General features: G+C 40.0%; 4 protein-coding genes across 5 annotated transcripts in view; 3 read left to right on the top strand and 1 right to left on the bottom strand.

Annotated features, from left to right (window-relative positions):
* Positions 1 to 782: 782 nt before the first annotated feature.
* LOC308102839 (extracellular calcium-sensing receptor-like) lies at positions 783 to 6,056 on the top strand (the record flags this gene model as incomplete). The annotated part of the gene is made up of 6 exons (XM_080452693.1): positions 783 to 1,043; positions 2,550 to 2,819; positions 3,560 to 3,784; positions 4,603 to 4,830; positions 4,921 to 5,044; positions 5,143 to 6,056. The coding sequence occupies 6 exons, from the start codon at positions 783 to 785 to the stop codon at positions 6,054 to 6,056; spliced, it is 2,022 nt and encodes a 673-aa protein (XP_080308819.1).
* A 2,672-nt stretch (positions 6,057 to 8,728) lies between these two features.
* On the top strand, positions 8,729 to 13,266 carry scg5 (secretogranin V). The gene is made up of 6 exons (XM_080453405.1): positions 8,729 to 8,780; positions 9,515 to 9,758; positions 10,425 to 10,574; positions 11,015 to 11,127; positions 11,849 to 11,902; positions 12,300 to 13,266. The coding sequence occupies exons 2-6, from the start codon at positions 9,527 to 9,529 to the stop codon at positions 12,423 to 12,425; spliced, it is 675 nt and encodes a 224-aa protein (XP_080309531.1). The 5' UTR covers positions 8,729 to 8,780; positions 9,515 to 9,526; the 3' UTR covers positions 12,426 to 13,266.
* A 129-nt stretch (positions 13,267 to 13,395) lies between these two features.
* grem1a (gremlin 1a, DAN family BMP antagonist) lies at positions 13,396 to 15,564 on the top strand. The gene is made up of 2 exons (XM_080452489.1): positions 13,396 to 13,509; positions 13,861 to 15,564. The coding sequence occupies exon 2, from the start codon at positions 13,862 to 13,864 to the stop codon at positions 14,420 to 14,422; it is 561 nt and encodes a 186-aa protein (XP_080308615.1). The 5' UTR covers positions 13,396 to 13,509; position 13,861; the 3' UTR covers positions 14,423 to 15,564.
* A 117-nt stretch (positions 15,565 to 15,681) lies between these two features.
* Positions 15,682 to 16,770, bottom strand: part of fmn1 (formin 1) — a 34,781-nt gene continuing 33,692 nt past the window's right edge. For both annotated transcript variants that reach the window (XM_080452487.1, XM_080452486.1), the window contains exons 16-17: positions 16,570 to 16,651; positions 15,682 to 16,036 (exon numbers count right to left, since the gene is read on the bottom strand). In XM_080452487.1, the coding sequence (XP_080308613.1) occupies positions 15,881 to 16,036; positions 16,570 to 16,651 (238 nt within the window). In that variant the 3' untranslated portion in view covers positions 15,682 to 15,880. The remainder of the gene's footprint in view (positions 16,037 to 16,569; positions 16,652 to 16,770) is intronic.

Raw genomic sequence — 16,770 nt, forward strand, 5'->3', positions numbered from 1 at the left:
TGAATAGTGAATAGTTGTATCTCTGGTGAGATAGGACACATGCACAATTATTTGCATATATGAAAGGATTGCTATGTTAAGCCCTGCCCCTACTTCTGCCTCTGCCCATATGGGTGTTGTGTGTAAGATTACGTAATGGCATACGTTGGCACAGGGGATGGCATAGCACTGTGTATAAGACTTAACAACTGGACAAAGCATTTGGGGAAGGGGTTAGGCAGGAGGACAGTCATGAGGGCTTCTCTAGACATACACCTGCTTTCATACCTGATATTGTTCTCTTCCTTCTCTCCTTTGTCTTCCTCACCTTCCTCTTGTGAGTTACAGGCACAGTTTAATCGTGACAGAATCTACAAAGCTGGTGACTTTGTTCTGGGTGGCTTGTTTAGGATCCACTACTACTCCACTACACTCCCTGGTGTGTCATTCACCTCCAAGCCACATGAGCCGTCTTGCTATGGGTGAGTTTGTATCACAAATACAATAGCAAGTAAGAGAACAGGGAACTTCTTTGGTAGGTAGTGCCATAGGATTAGTTGTATTTCTATAAAGATTAACGACTTATACTTAACCAGAGTCCTCCTGTACTAGGCCTCCTGTTTTTTTCCCTCTAGTCTACCCCAAATATCTAGCTCACAACATGCCACGTTGCGAACTTGTAGATTGCTATCTTTGCTGAATGTTAACCCCACAATAGAGATGCTAGGGTGCTTAATATTCATGGTTACAAAGGAATTTGGTGTGTTAGTTTTAGCATTACAGGTTTCAGATGGGCCCTGACGATGGCTTTTGCCATTAATGAGATCAACAGAAATACCAGCTTACTACCCAACATGACTCTGGGATATAGTCTCTATGATAGCTGTCTCACACTTGGAGTTGCATACCGTGCAGCATTGTCAGTGCTTAGCGGGACAGAGGAGCGGTTTCAGTTGGATGAGCACTGTGTTGGTTCCCCTCCAACGCTCGGAATTGTGGGCTCTGTTACATCAACAAATACTATTGCCATTGCTAGAATATTAGGTTTGTACAGCGTGCCCCTGGTAAGTTTCCTACTTGAACTCCCTTTCAACATAACACATTTTACATATTATTCTTAATTTGTATTATTAGTATTATTATTTATTATGTAATAACATGTTTAGTTGCAGGCAGAGCATGTGAGGCATATTTTGAATGGAGCGTGAAGCAGGTTTTCATAAGGAATATACTGCCTCTGTGTTACATGTTTCTTTGCCCGTACCCAAGAGTAGGAATCCTATAAGTTGGGCCTGTTTTGTGCTCCCAATGTACTGTATGTAACACTGTAACCTTAAACCTATTGTATTAATCACTGATAGATACAACAATGTTATAATACAGAATACATTACAACATATATGCACAAGTTGTGCAGCACAACGCATGTCCCTGGTCTTGTAAGATCCTTTATGTGTGCAATTCTGAACACATTTCTGTCATTCAAGTGTGTCTGCAATCCGCAAATCCCTGAGCCTCCCGTAGCCTCCTGGATGGGTTAAATGCAGAGGACACATGGCACCATATGTGCAAGTATGCAGTGACAAATACCCCAAAGGAGTGGGGACTAAATTATTATTATTATTATTATTAATGCATAATAAAGTATTTTCCTAATAATTCATTAAGGGTTACTGTAAAATGTGGCATGCATTTTGTGACAATGTCGCTGTCTATGGTGCTGAAGGGTGCATAGGGGAGGTATAGTCTACTGAGCCTACAGTAGTGTCTACATTTTGATTAAAGGGTAGGCTACCTGTTTGTGTCAAAATAATGCATTGTGCTCCAATAGGTTTCTGAAATAGGATTGGTGTTGGTGTTTGCAGCCAAATACAATGCAGCCTCTTATTTGTTTTCCTCTGCTATGCTCAGCTCACATGCTCTTCTTGCAGAGAGACATTTGTCAAAGAATTTAGCATATTATATATATATGTCTTTTTCAGGTAAGTTACTATGCCGTCTGCTCCTGTCTGAGTGACCAGAATCAGTTCCCTTCCTTCTTTAGAACAATCCCAAGCGGTTACTACCAGGTGAAGTTCTATAGAGACAAAAGATCTGTTGGTATCAATAGTGGGATCTGTGTAGGAGATTCACTGATTTTGTGAATAATCTAGCCTAAGCACTAAGGCTGGGCAATTAATCGAAAATATATCAAAACTGATATTTAGAAACAATCACCCACCTAATCTTGTCATGTAGATTAATAGAATAATCGTGAAGCAGGTTGTTTTTTAAAAAAAAACGTATGTTTTCTTATGTTTATCAACAAATTACAGTCTGATTAACCACTTAACCGTATATTTGCTTTGTTGTGCAAAGGTGGTGTACCAAAATAGCGAAAATAACCGATCTACAAGCTCAGAACACATCGCGATGTGACACATTGTGAGCTTGTATATCTGATATTTTCACAATTTTAAAAACAAATAATTGTTGAAGTCATATGGCCCAGCCCTACTATTAAACACTTTCACACAATTCTTACTTTCACAGAGTTCTCAAGGTGTAAACACAATTCTTTATCCAATCAGGTGCGAGCTATCCTCCATATTATGAAGCATTTCGGGTGGAGCTGGGTAGGACTGCTGTGTATTGATAATGACTATGGCCACGATAATGCCAGAACCTTACAGTCTGACCTGGCCCAGTCTGGTTTGGGATGTCTGGCGTACTTTGAGGTTCTGCCCTGGGACAATGAACCAGCGGAACTTCAGAGGATTGTCACGATGTTGAAGAAATCCACAGCTGGTGTGGTCGTTGTATTTGGATATGGGAGGCATGCGGTTGGTCTCATGGAGGAGGTTGGCGTTATGATTATGATGATGATAATTATAAAGAAACTGAATTGATTTAGTTATATTGAAGTGAAGACATACCTTCTGATATAATAAATAGCAATTTAATAGCCAGAATTTTCTTAATTGTATTGACATTTTATCATTGATGTTAATCAATTTAAATGCTCAGCGGTTGTGTTTTCTACCTTTATTTCCTTTCATCTTAGATATACCACGTGTGTGTGTGTGTGTGTGTGTGTGTGTGTGTGTGTGTGTGTGTGTGTGTGTGTGTGTGTGTGTGTGTGTGTGTGTGTGTGTGTGTGTGTGTGTGTGTGTACACACACACACACACCACACACACACACACACACATGTCTGTATTTCACCACAATCATCAGGTAGTAAAGCAGAATGTGACAGGTCTGCAGTGGATAGCCGGTGTGGCCTGGACGTCACACACCATATTCCAGACTCCTCGCTACATGCCATTCCTCAGAGGCTTCCTGGGTATTGACATCCGTCGTGGAGAGATACCAGGTTTCAAGGACTTCTTGTTAAAAATACATCCTGACAATGACCCTGACAACAGCCATGAAAATACCATAGTGAGTCTTTTAATTTATCATTTAAGCTGCAATTTCAGTCTGTTTTTTAAAATATTAACAAGGTATTTTATTTATGCTTAAATCTTCATTGTGTTTCTTCAGGTGAGGCAGTTTTGGGAGTACACATTTCAGTGTAAATTTGCACCCCTCCCGTCGGAGTGGGTGGATGCTGGTGGACAGCTGTGTACTGGAAAAGAGGACCTAGGAACAGCAGAAACTATCAGAAGCTTTTTGGATATGTCTGACCTCAGGCTAGAATATAATGTGTACAAAGCTGTGTATGCTCTTGCCCATGCCCTCCATGACATGAATCAGTGTGTGCCAGGAAGAGGGCCTTTCATTGGGTACAGCTGTGGCAGTTTGCAGACAATACAGCCATGGCAGGTGTGATATTAATTCAGTTTACCTGTTAATTTTTCAGTTGGGTTCTAATTTAAAATAATAATAAATATGTAAATATGAAATTGGTTACAAAGCATTAACAATTGACACAGCAAGATGAAAGGTATTATGAATAGTGATGTATAGTAATACTAATTGCCTGGTAGTATGTTTATTATGTTTGGAGCAGTTACTCAGTTACATTGCATTTTGGGAGGATACTTACTACAGAATGCCCTCGTTATCGAGCACTACTACTGGGCCTTGCTCCACAACAGGGCCCCAGGCTTCCTCTGGGCCGGGTATCCTCTCTTCTACCTTGTTGAATCATGGGGTCTTTTTTTGTCACCTCCCCTGAGACCAATTTCACATGGGAGACCCTACCAGCAGCAGGCTAGAGCACTAGGCAACACAGCTCCCAGGTTCATTGGGGCACATAAACCTCTCCTGCTGTCTGATATTCATGTTTGATAATATCCTAATTTTATTAAAAATAAATGTATCTTTACTACGCTAACACTGGCATCCCTATTTTGGGCAAATTTGTCAAAATGTAAAAGATCTTTCAAATCGTTATAATTGTTTTTATATTATTGTTTCGCAATACGTTGTGCCCTTGAATATCTGCTGTTTTCACTATTTGTCATATAAAGAAGTATAAATGTTTAAGAAAATTACCCCCCACTTTTTCTTTTTTTTATAAATCGAACCTTGGTTGTAAATACTGTAAGGGTGTAGTTAGTACAATGTCACTATTGTGTATATTGTATACTGTTTATTAGTTTCTTGAGCTTAATAATCTTGCTCATTACCATTTACAGCTTGTGTATTACCTGGAAAAGATCAACTTCACCACATCATTTGGTGATCAGGTATTATTTGATGAGTATGGTGATGCTTTACCAGTCTATGATGTCATGAACTGGGCGTGGCTCCCTGATGGAAGCACAAAGGTTCACAAAGTAGGCGTGTACAAGAAGACAGCCTCCGCAGGTGAAGAGCTCCTAATGGACGAAGACAGAATCTTCTGGAGCCTTGAATCCACAAAGGTCACTTTGGCTTTCTAAAATTGCTAATTTCGAGCACATGATATGAATGTAAGTTAGTTTCAAATTGATCATAGTTATTTTCCTCTGTAGCCACCTCGGTCCGTGTGCAGTGAGAGCTGTTCACCTGGAACACGTGTGGCCGCTAGGAAAGGTGAACCTGCCTGCTGCTTTGACTGCATTGCTTGCTCCGAGGGAGAGACCAGCAATGAGACTGGTAGGTTTAATTATGCAGCTACTGTATGTACACTACAGTAAGTTATCTTTAGGATGATAGTACTTGTTTGTCCCTTAAATATTGCCTTCCTTTTATAGACTCTACAGAGTGCAACACTTGTCCAGAGGACTTCTGGTCCAGTCCACAGCGTGACCACTGTGTTCCTAAGCGCATGGAGTTCCTTTCCTACGACGAGCCCCTGGGTATCTCCTTGACTACCATCTCACTGCTAGGCGCTCTTATCTGTGCCATCGTTCTAGGAATCTTCATCCACCATCGAAGCACACCCATGGTGCGCGCCAACAACTCAGAACTCAGCTTCCAACTTTTGCTGTCGCTCAAACTATGTTTCTTGTGCTCACTTCTGTTCATTGGCCATCCCAGGCTCTGGACTTGTCAGCTGAGGCATGCAGCATTTGGGATCAGCTTTGTGCTGTGTGTCTCGTGTATCCTGGTTAAGACTATGGTGGTGTTGGCTGTGTTCAAGGCCTCCAAGCCTGGGGGTGCAAACATTCTGAGGTACTTTGGTGCCATGCAGCAGAGAGGAACAGTTATGTTTCTTACTTTAATCCAGGCAGCAATCTGCACAGGCTGGCTTGTGTCTGCCTCACCAGCTCCTCATAAAAACACACAATACCAGAGTGACAAGATAGTCTATGAGTGTGTGGTAGGATCAACCGTTGGATTTGCAATATTGTTAGGTTATATTGGTTTATTGGCACTCCTCAGCTTCCTCCTAGCGTTCATGGCAAGGAATCTTCCAGACAACTTCAATGAAGCCAAGTTAATCACTTTCAGCATGTTGATCTTCTGTGCCGTGTGGATAGCCTTCATCCCAGCATATATTAGCTCTCCAGGCAGATATGCAGATGTGGTGGAGGTATTTGCTATTTTAGCATCTAGTTTTGGCATTTTGGTGGCACTGTTTGGACCAAAGTGTTATATAATCCTTTTGAGACCTGAGAGAAACACTAAAAAGTCAATCATGGGTCGAGGTGCCACCAATATGTAATAGCACATACTGTATCTAATGGCAATAATTTTTGTTGTACCCCTTCCCAGCTCCAACTATTAGGGATTATTCAGTGCAAGAAAATAACTTGTGTAAAGACCATTCATTCTATGACACATAGTATAGGTACCAATGTCATCAACACATTCACGGACACTCCTTTTCAGTATGATATAAAGCAGCCATAGTCATACATGTTCCTTTTATTAGCTCAAGAATAATCTCTCAAGATAAATGCGTCAATATTTTTCTTTTAACTAAATGGTTGGGTTCCCAGATTGGCTCAAGACTGTTTGTTGATGTAGTGCAGGTTCTGAAAGCCTGAGCGGGATATTTCAAGACAGGATTATTAGACAAATACATTATTCTGTATACACTTCTCTGAATCTATGACTGTTGGAACTTTTGATTTTCTGTATTTGAATAAAACTGAGATGTCAAAGAAATTTCTTTCATTCAGTCATTTTAGTTGGGAAATAAATGTAGTGTGCAAGATAACCGGGACCTTTTGTGAAGTGGGCCTTGAAGCATTACTTTTTGATAATTTACTCAAATATCCTGAGGTATAATTGTATCCGTGACTGTCTTGTTAAAGAATTACGTTTAAAATGATATTGGGCATAAATGAGGTGGTCCACTGCTTCTGCTTTCCATGTTATTAAAGTCTAAAACATACAAGATGCACTGAAAACATGAAGGATAACACTGAGAATACGCTGGGAGTAGTTGGCTAGAAGCTGGAGGCTGTTCAGCAATTTGGCGATGAGTGGAGTGAAGACTGGGCTTAAATACTGTGAGGTTGATGATATGATAAGGATAATTCCTTTTAACAGGTCATTCATGAAAGTCCTTGCGGTCTTGTTTCCAATGAGAACCTGTGAGCAATTGGGGTTAAGAGTCTTGCTCAGGGACAAATTTCATATCATCGGCACATATGCTGGGATAGCCTGGAATCGAACCTGGGGCAACCAGGGCCAGCTGGTTCCCTAGGCGGGCTCACTAACCACTCAGCTATGGCCGCCCCTGATGAAAGGCAGGCAGGTGCAATAATCTGAGGGAGACAAGGGAATTGGAGACAGGTGTGCCAAAGCTGTGGTTCCAAGCCTAGGCCCACGCACAGACAGGAGGACAAACACAAGGGCATAGCCAGGAACCGTGATTCATACTGTAACTGTACATAATCATTTATCTCCTTGTTTAAAATGGATATTACAGTTGGAATTAAACCGTTTTTGGCGAGAGATACTCTGTAGCAGCGGCCTATGGGACGTAGCCTAACTAACTGAAAGGAGTGGTGAGGAATGTGTCTTTCTTTTAACTGCATGGTTAAGGTCTGAGAGTTGGGTCTGAGTGGTGCGGGTGATTCTAGTTGCTCATCATCAAATCATCAAACAATTAGTTTGATGATTTGTGAGTTTCTTCTTTCTTTTTTCTGTGATGAAGTTGTACCAGGATGCAATGTTGAATGTGATGACTGATTCGATGGGTAGACCAGCAGGGGTCCTTGGAAGGTTCCAGGCCAGGGGTCCCCAGCAAAATTTGTGAATATACCATCACAATCAATCAGTTTAACCCTATGTTATATTTCTGTTATAAAAAAAAATAGCCCACCTACAAGCTCACAATTGTAAACTTGTAGATTTGCTATTTTTGAAAAACTTAAGCCTGAAGAAGGTCTATGACCTAAAGCTTGCTATCTATCTGATTTTGCACAGTTTTGAGTGTGCGGAGGCTCCCTTTAATTGTTCATGTGGCTTCATTTTGACTCTGGGTTTTTCACTATTTGGCTGAGGGGGCGGAGCCAAAAGTACACCCTGCATATGAGACTGATCACATGACCTCAATCAATTATCCTTTTCTAGGCAACACAGAAGGGGGGAGGGACTTTTTTCTTATTTCCACACAACAGCTCTAAGGTGTATTAAAGACATAGTTCAATGTTGAAAATGAGTGGTCTTCCCCTTTAAGTGATTTTTTAATTTTATTTTTAACACGTCTTCTGTTCTGGGGACATATTTTTTTTCCAATGGGGGTCCGCGGCCTAATATCAATTTGGGGATCCTTGACATAAAATATTTGACAACCGCTGCTGTAGGTCTACTTGTAGGCTAAATGGCTCCGGACACTGGCTCTGGAGTATAGGCTTGTGATCAGTGGTGTAAAGTAACTAAGTACATTCACTCAAGTACTGTACTTAAGTACAATTTTGAGGTATTTTTTACTTTTTACTCAGTACTTTTACTTCTTCAGTAGGCCTACTTCTACTACTTCTACTTCTTTTACTTCTCCATTACATCTCAGTGGCAAATGTTGTGCTTTTACTTCACTGCAATCATGCTATGCATTGTGAGCTTGTGCTATTTTCAAAATATTTTTATATTTGAAAACTTGTGAAATGGGACATTCTGCATGAGTACTTTCTACTTTGGTCCTTTAAGTACATTTTGATACCAATACTTTTGTACTAGGCTACTCAAGTAAATTTTGAATTCCGGACTTTTACTTGTAGGCCTATATCTACACTGCAGCATTGATACTTTTACTTAAGTACAAAATGTGAGTATTTTTCCACGACTGCTTTTGATTGGCACCGCGCAGCAGCCAATGGGAGGAGGACATCGCTGGTGTCCTAGCAACTGCACTGATGATCCGTGAAGCGAGGAGGAGGAGAAGGAAGAGCATCATCCTCGCACAGAACGCAGGTCTTTCTATCGCCTGGACACGGTAAGGAAAAATGCAAACAAAACGTTATGTTGGTAGATGATAGGCCTACTACTCGTTTGTGAAAGGGAACTTGCAATTTGCAATGCATGCTATTAGGCTACGGGATCAGCAGCACTAGCGTTTCTGACAAAGCCGTCGTAGTAGCCTATACTAGGATATTATGATCGTGAGCTGCGGCCTGTTATATTTACCTCTGACGTAGGCTGTGCGCACCATTATTATTAGGGTTGGTTATTCATACATGAACAATTATTTCTGCGGATTTTCTGCGCTGCTTTTTGCGCAGCGCATGTCTTGTCTTATTATTGTCACAATAGCAGCCTACATTGCATTTATTCCACATTAAGGACCCATATATATTTTAATTATAGCACCGTTTACTGAGTCTGTAAATTACCTGTTTTATTTAAATTGCAGATTAAATGATGCGCTATGTAGGCTATCTAATAACGCTCTTCTCTTCTGCTTACTTTACATATTTTGTATTATTTATTACTACTCGTTTAATATGATGTTTTTGTATTATTATTGTATTATTATTATTGTTTGTCTTTAAATGTCTCGATGAATTGAATACACAGGACCCCAATGGAAATAAGCCATTGGGTTAGCCTTTTTATATCCTTTTGTATAAATCTCTACCTCTTAAACTGTTAATAAAGTATTCAATCAATCAATCAATCGTATGATAACGAGCTATATGCCGTTTGTTAAATGGTGCTGTTTGTTTTCAGGTGACTTCCAACATGTGTTCAGCTGTGAGGTTATTACACACAGCGCTGCTGGGCGTCCTGCTATGTGTGTTGCTGGCCACCAGGGGGTCGGAGGGTCGGAGCCCCCGCACAGCTGACCAGGTGTCTGAGGCCGACATCCAGCGCCTCCTGCACGGCGTCATGGAGCAGCTGGGCATCGCCCGGCCCAGGGTGGAGTATCCTGCTCACCAGGCCACCAACATAGTCGGGCCTCAGAGCATACAGGGTAGGACACGTGGTGGAAGGAGTACTCACATGTTTTACTTAAGTAAAAGTATCAATACTGCAATGTAGAAATACTAATAAGTAAAAGTCCGGAATTCAAAATGTACTTGAGTAAAAGTACAAAAGCATTGGTATAAAAATGTACTTTAAAGTACCAAAAGCAGAAAGTACTCATTATGCAGAATGTCCCATTTCACAAGTTTTCAAATGTATACAAATATTTTGAAAATAGCAGATCTTAGATCAGCCTTTTTGTTTTTTCAAATGGCCAAAATGTATAGGGCTGAAGTGGTTAATGTATGTTTTGTAATAATAATCAAAATCTACAAAGTAACTAATAATTGTAGTGGAGTATAAGTACAATATGTTAAATGAAAATTGGAAATACTTCAGAAAGTAAAAAATACCTCAAAATTGTACTTAAGTACATTACTTGAGTAAATGTACTTAGTTACTTCACACCACTGGTGCTCACTTTTTTAAATAAGTCATTTGAAATGCGTAGAAAATGCTAAACTGTCTACAATTGTCTGTCTAAGGGTCATTGGTGCCTGCTGCATAATGTGTAAAATGTCATCTGTAATGTGTCATCTGTAAAATGTCATCTGTGCTTTTCAAGCACAGGTAAAGCTGGTTTGTGAGTGACCATCTGTTTTCCACCCACAAGGTGGTGCTCACGAGGGACTACAGCACCTGGGACCCTATGGGAACATTCCTAACATAGTGGCTGAGCTCACAGGCGACAATGTCCCTAAAGACTTCAGTGAGGACCACGGCTACCCAGACCCTCCTAATCCATGCCCCCTCGGAAAGACAGGTAGAATCCACTGTAATGGTTTAACTGATGTTTATAAAGTGTTTGTCTATGCATTTATTCTAAGCTTTAGAATATACCCGCACACACCAAATAACCAGTGAAATAAGTGGCTCATAGTTTATCGCAGTGTACCCTCTTCAATTGATACAGCGACACAAATGCTGTGATTAAAGGTAAATGTTAATGGTACTCACAATACTATTCCAAATCTAAATGTATTAGGATCTTATTGCAAGGGTGCATGTTTTAATTTTGTATTAAGGGTGACTTCAGCATGAGTCAACAGTACCACAATGGAAATATGCTCTTTTGTCAGTAAAGATGTCAGTCAATCAATCAATCAATCAATCAATCAAACCCCTTTGTGAATTAGGTGCCCCCCCCCTCCCCATTGATTCCTAAAACTCCATTAAGCTGACTGTGTATTGTCTCTCACACAGCAGCAGATGGGTGTCTGGAGAATGCCCCCGACACAGCACAGTTCAGCAGAGACTTCCAGAAACACCAGCATCTGTTTGACCCAGAGCACGACTACCCAGCTCTGGCCAAGTGGGTAGGTACAACACAACAGCAGTGGGGGGGTTCACTACTGGACAGCCTACAAAATAAAACCAAATTGGATGTACTGCACACGGTCATCTACACACTGTGTCTTTATGTTTAAATTAAATAAATTGGTTTCCCAGTGACTGTGTACTTGCACTTGACCTATTACTCACAGCAACACACTGTAAAGTCCTATGTGTTCATTTATAAATGAACACTCATGACTGTTGTGCACTCAAAGGATGCTGGCAAAATCAATTTCATCTTGTAAACTACTACATTTTAATAAATAAATACAGCATTTTAATAGGGCAGGCTTTTATTTAGCTTATCTAAATTATTTTGCCTTTTTAATTCACATTTGTTTTCTTACTGGTATATGTAAGTAAATAATGCTATATAATTTACCGTAACAATGACTTTACAATCCCACTGGATGTGATTTTTTGATTATTACTGTCAAAGCAGGTGACTGGCCATTTTATAATTTTAAATAATGAAATCAAATGCGCTGTTTGGACAGGTGCATCCTCCAATTCAAGCTGTGTGTTGGTACAGTAGATCCAGCTGCAAGAATCCTTCCCCTTTCAAGGCTGTATTGATTCTCTGGGAAAGCATTTATAAGCATTGTTGATTGTAATCTAAGAACAATGATATTTGCTGTGCAACATTAGGCTCATAAATGTGTGTGACTCTGAACTGTTGTTTTTTAACACATTTCCTTTCAGAACAAGGAGCTTTTGTACCAGAAATTGAAGGGGGGACCAAAAAGAAGAAAACGGGTATAGTGTTTCCTGGTTGTATTTTCCCCTCTTCCTTTTGTGGTGCTGTGTCTCAGAAACCACATCACCGCCATCAGGGTTTCCCCCTGAAGGAACTAATGTCCTCTTAAACCCACCATTTTAGAAGTGGAGTCGTATTTTGATCAAGCTGAGAGCCTGAGAACATTATCCTTTGGTCTTTTTTGCAATAAAATGTTCTCACCTCATTTGACTTGACACATGGTCAGTATTTATTCTTGTGTCCAGTTGGGATACAAAAGCCACAAAATGATTTAGCTATTTTCGGAAAAAAAATTTATGAAATTGTTTGAATTTTACATTTTTATTTTCGCCTGTAAATAGCTATAGTTAATATTTCCTGTGCCAATACATAACGTATTTCTCTCTCGGAATGCAGAGTGTCAACCCTTACCTCATGGGCCAGAGGCTTGAAAATGTGGTTGCCAAGAAGTCAGTTCCCCACTTTTCTGAAGAGGAGGAAGAGGCAGCTCCTACCTCTGTCACCAGGATATCTACACACTAAGACCTACACTCCTAGGTTCTATGTATAGTCAATATGGTGTTCATTTTACAGCTGCAATCCGGAACTTTTAACCACTTAAACCCCTTAGTCAAATGGACCCGAGTTGCAACTGCACGTGGACACCTTTTCCCATGTGCACCAAATCTCTTCACCAAAAATAGCTGATCTACAAGCTCACAACGCATTGTGAGCTTGTAAATCTGTGAATCAATGTTCCCCCCTGAATATGGATGCTGGGGTTCAAGTGGTCATGTCTTACCCGGGATTCAAACCCTGGTCTCCTGTGTGAGAGAACAAGAGGCAATTGGCCGGTGGAGATACTACTACTTGTTAAGTCCCACCCACCACTAGATCCTACTGTAGTAATATTCTACTATACAGATTGGTTACAATAATGTTTATTCATTAAAATAAGTAGATTGCAGCTTTAATATTAGGGCCAATCTTAAACTGTATTATCAGCTGTACACTGCTTGAGACAAATCATTTTATGTAATAGAATAATATATAGTTTTAACTAAGTTCCTGTATCTTTAATGTTCACAGGTTACTGAAATACTCTGAAGTGCAGATATTGAGGAAAATAAAATATTTTAGGAGCTCTTTATAAACTGCAATGCCATTGCTTTTTGTTACAAGTGGGTTGCTTAATGCTTACTGTATGTGAACATTAGCAGCTTATTTAACTATTTCACTGTGGCATGGCATTTGAATGTGCTCTATCATGTAATTCACTAATAATGCTTAGTGTTCTAAAAAAGCTGCTTTATTTTCAGCCTGCCAAATGGGTTCTGGTGTGCAAATTATTTTTCTGTGCAGTCAAATAAATGATTTACTTGCATTGACAATGAGTGGTGTTTTTTCTTTCTTTCTAACAATCAGACAAATTGAGGATGAGGGTTTGAGGGGGCGTGTTCAGAAGTTGAAACAAGGCTTTAGAAAAGCTCTCACTATGACATTCATAAAGCCACTAGTCTAGAAAGGAAGGTGGAACACTGCAACTTCTCTAAACTTTCCACAAACCTAATTCTGGGACTTACCTCCCTGGATCAGATTCTCGAGGGGAGTTGGGATACAAAAAAAGGTGAGTTAATTTAGCCGAAAGAGTTAGGCTACAATAAATGGAATATTTTCGACCAATTACACACCCCATGAAGCCTTAAATTCATGACGATTTTTTTTGTCGCATTCCTAAGCCAATAATTTGATGGTTATCAAATAATTGGCGCAGGAATGCAACAAAAACCAAAACTTCTCTGAATTCAAGGCTTCAAATCATGGGTTGTGCAGGCTAATTGATAGAAAATAAGTCATTTTTTTGGGTGAACTACTCCTTTAAATGATGATGCGTAAAATGCGTAAAAACTGCGTAAATATGCTGCCAATCAATCTGTTGAACTTGGACTTGTCTATTTTCCCCCCCTTCAACTTAAAGCATGAAGATATTGCCGACGTTCACCGCAGCAGCAGTAGTTCTGGGACTGCTTCTCTGCGCGTTGGAAAGTAACGCCATCGGGACGTTTCAGGGCGCGTTCCCACATCCATACAAATACAACCCGAACCAATCCGAGAGGAGGTCACCGCAGCAACAACACACGCCGATCACAGGATTAATGTCCCGCGGCGGATCAATGGGCTCCATCACCACCGCCGAGGAGGTGCTCGAGTCCAGCCAGGAGGCGCTGCACGTCACGGAGCGACGCTACCTGAAGCTGGACTGGTGCAAGACGCAGCCGCTCAAGCAGACCATCTACGAGGAGGGCTGCTTGAGCCGCACCATCATCAACCGCTTCTGCTACGGCCAGTGCAACTCCTTCTACATCCCGAGGCACATCTACCAGGAGGACAGCGCCTTCCAGTCCTGTTCCACCTGTAAACCCAAGACCTTCACCACGGTCACCTACACCCTCATCTGCCCCGGACAGACGCCCAGCACCAGGAAGAAACGCGTCCAGCGCGTAAAGCAGTGTCGCTGCACCACGATAGATATGGATTAGATCACTGTTTTGCGGAGCAATTTTCATGGGTCACGAGTAGGCTACATTTCTAAACATTTAACAAACAAAAAATACTCCCCCCGAAAATGCAGCATTTTTCATGAATTAAAAACAAATTAAATGGTTTATCAATAAAATAAAAAAGAAATTCCATAAATTAGAAAACGAATGTTTAAGAAGTAGTGAAAATACCCGATCTACAAGCTTTGAGTTGCATTTTGAGCTTGTAGATCTGCTATTTTCACTAGTTCAGGTAGCGGGCAAAGCATCTAATTTCTCTTTTTGGTCTCGAGCTAAAAAGTTTGGGAACCACTGGTTAGATGTATATCGTCCTTAGGACACCGGAAACACGCAATAATAACATTTATATCATAAAGAGAGAAAATAATTAAGAGACAATGCGAGCAGTTATCGAAAAAGTAGGCTACCTAGAAGGATACTTGGACTTGGATACTAGCCTGATCAGTTTATGACTAGGGGGATACAGGATAGATGGGCACTATGGACATCTGGGCACCTCAATATAAAATTGGCTATGTTGTCCAAAATGTTACAAAATAAAATATTTTGAACAATTTTCTTAAGCAATGTAAAGTATACATGATGTGAACATGCATATGCTTAATTTTATGCTTCAACTTGTTTATTCCCCAAAATGACTGGATATGCAGGTGTTGTAGAAATATTAGACCTTAATTGTTGAATGTTTAAGCATGTTCTAATCATGTATACTTTACTTAACTTTACAAATATAACATTTTTAACATTTTGGCCAATTTAACACAAGGTGCCCACTCTTCCTTGGTGCCCACCTATCCTGTTACGGACTAGGGTCATGGTGAGCAGTTTGTACATTGCGTTATTTGTGCATAAAGTTGTGCGTTATTATCCTCAAGCTAGGTATACAACTGACCGTGGAAATAAGTGTCAATGCAAGTAGTACAAAACTGATATGAATTTGTATGAGGAAACACTTTCAAATGACTGGAGGGTTGTACAGTTTCCACTGTGTGGGATATAAGGTGTTTTTATTGTTGTATAGCAACCTGCACTGTCTGTCACTTCATTTTATGACATTCTCTTATTTGTTTAATATAAAGTGTAAAATATCTTATGAATAAACGCTTTTTTTACCTATTCAATTGTATTCCTTTTAAGTCTTGACAAGTGACTTAACTATTGAAAAATATTTAAAAGAACAGAAGTTTAACATTTTAGAATAAAGCGCCAATATACATATTAATCTATACACAATTACACATAGACCCATACAAAATAGTTTTAGATATTTAAAATAAAAATGTTTTCTTTGCGTTAAAGTACATGATACAGAGTTGACTGTCAGGAAAGTGCTAATGAACAACATTGTTCCAAAGAAGGCTTAAAATAATGAACACACTAGGGCTTTGTAGGTGCTGCGGCCCAACAGTCCAGGATTCCCCTGGTGTTAACAAGGCATCATGGTCCATATTCAGTTGAGTGTGACAGTGACTTGATCGCATCCTGATCATCATCCGTAGAGAAAACGTCTGTCACTTGAGCTCTTCTCTCTGTATTCAATCTTCTGTCTCGATTAGCTGACACACTAGCCTGTTTCTGCCGTAGTCTCTGTTTCTGTTAGGAGTGAAGTACAGGTGCATGATTAGATTGATGACAAAAACATCAGTGGGGACAATAATATTCAATATCAATATCCACTGAATACATTTAAGCCGTACAATAATTGTATTTTATGATAGATAACACAGAGTAACAGTGCTTCTTGATTTTGTGAGTACTCATGATTTATTGAGTAGCACTTTTGTACAGAAGGGCATAGTAATGTATGAAAACGTGAACTGAGGCTGTTCAAGTGCACTGCAAAATCAAAATATAAAAATTTGTTTTTACACTGTCAGAGTTTCAAGATTCAAGAGGTTTTATTATTTATCACATGCTCAAACTGCGCATTGACATGTTGGTGTGGCAAACTCCCAACAGACTGTAGTAACAATGTACAACATATAGGCCTAAAATAAAAACAAGGTATACAAGTAAGGTTCAGCTAAGAGGAATAGCCTCTTAGCTGAGCAGAAGAAGTTTGGTCTCTTACAAATTGCAGCTTTACCACCCAAGATTTTGCAGTGTGGAGTTTGAGATGTTCTTACCAGGCTGTCTGCATTGATCTTTCTGGTCTCTATCTTCCTGTCCTCTGTGATTCTCTTTACTGAGAGCTCTGCCTCTATCAGCCTGTAGAAAAATGGCAATGATGATAGAGATTATTTAATAGATTTAAAAGAAATATATACAGTAAAACCAGAGCAACAGTAACTGATTCAAAAGGAAAACTCCTTGGCAGATTTAGGGGT

The sequence above is a fragment of the Gymnoscopelus braueri genome (assembly GCF_963280865.1).
Source record: "Gymnoscopelus braueri genome assembly, chromosome: 16".
NCBI lineage: Eukaryota > Metazoa > Chordata > Actinopteri > Myctophiformes > Myctophidae > Gymnoscopelus > Gymnoscopelus braueri.

What these genes read in the sequence shown, in the direction of transcription:
- grem1a (XM_080452489.1), top strand. Translation starts at nt 13,862, where the DNA reads ATGAAGATATTGCCGACGTTCACCGCAGCAGCAGTAGTTCTGGGACTG.
- scg5 (XM_080453405.1), top strand. Translation starts at nt 9,527, where the DNA reads ATGTGTTCAGCTGTGAGGTTATTACACACAGCGCTGCTGGGCGTCCTG. An exon ending in ACCCAGCTCTGGCCAAGTGG is followed by an intron (nt 11,128 to 11,848) that starts GTAGGTACAACA and finishes ATTTCCTTTCAG; the next exon opens with AACAAGGAGCTTTTGTACCA. An exon ending in GACCAAAAAGAAGAAAACGG is followed by an intron (nt 11,903 to 12,299) that starts GTATAGTGTTTC and finishes CTCGGAATGCAG; the next exon opens with AGTGTCAACCCTTACCTCAT.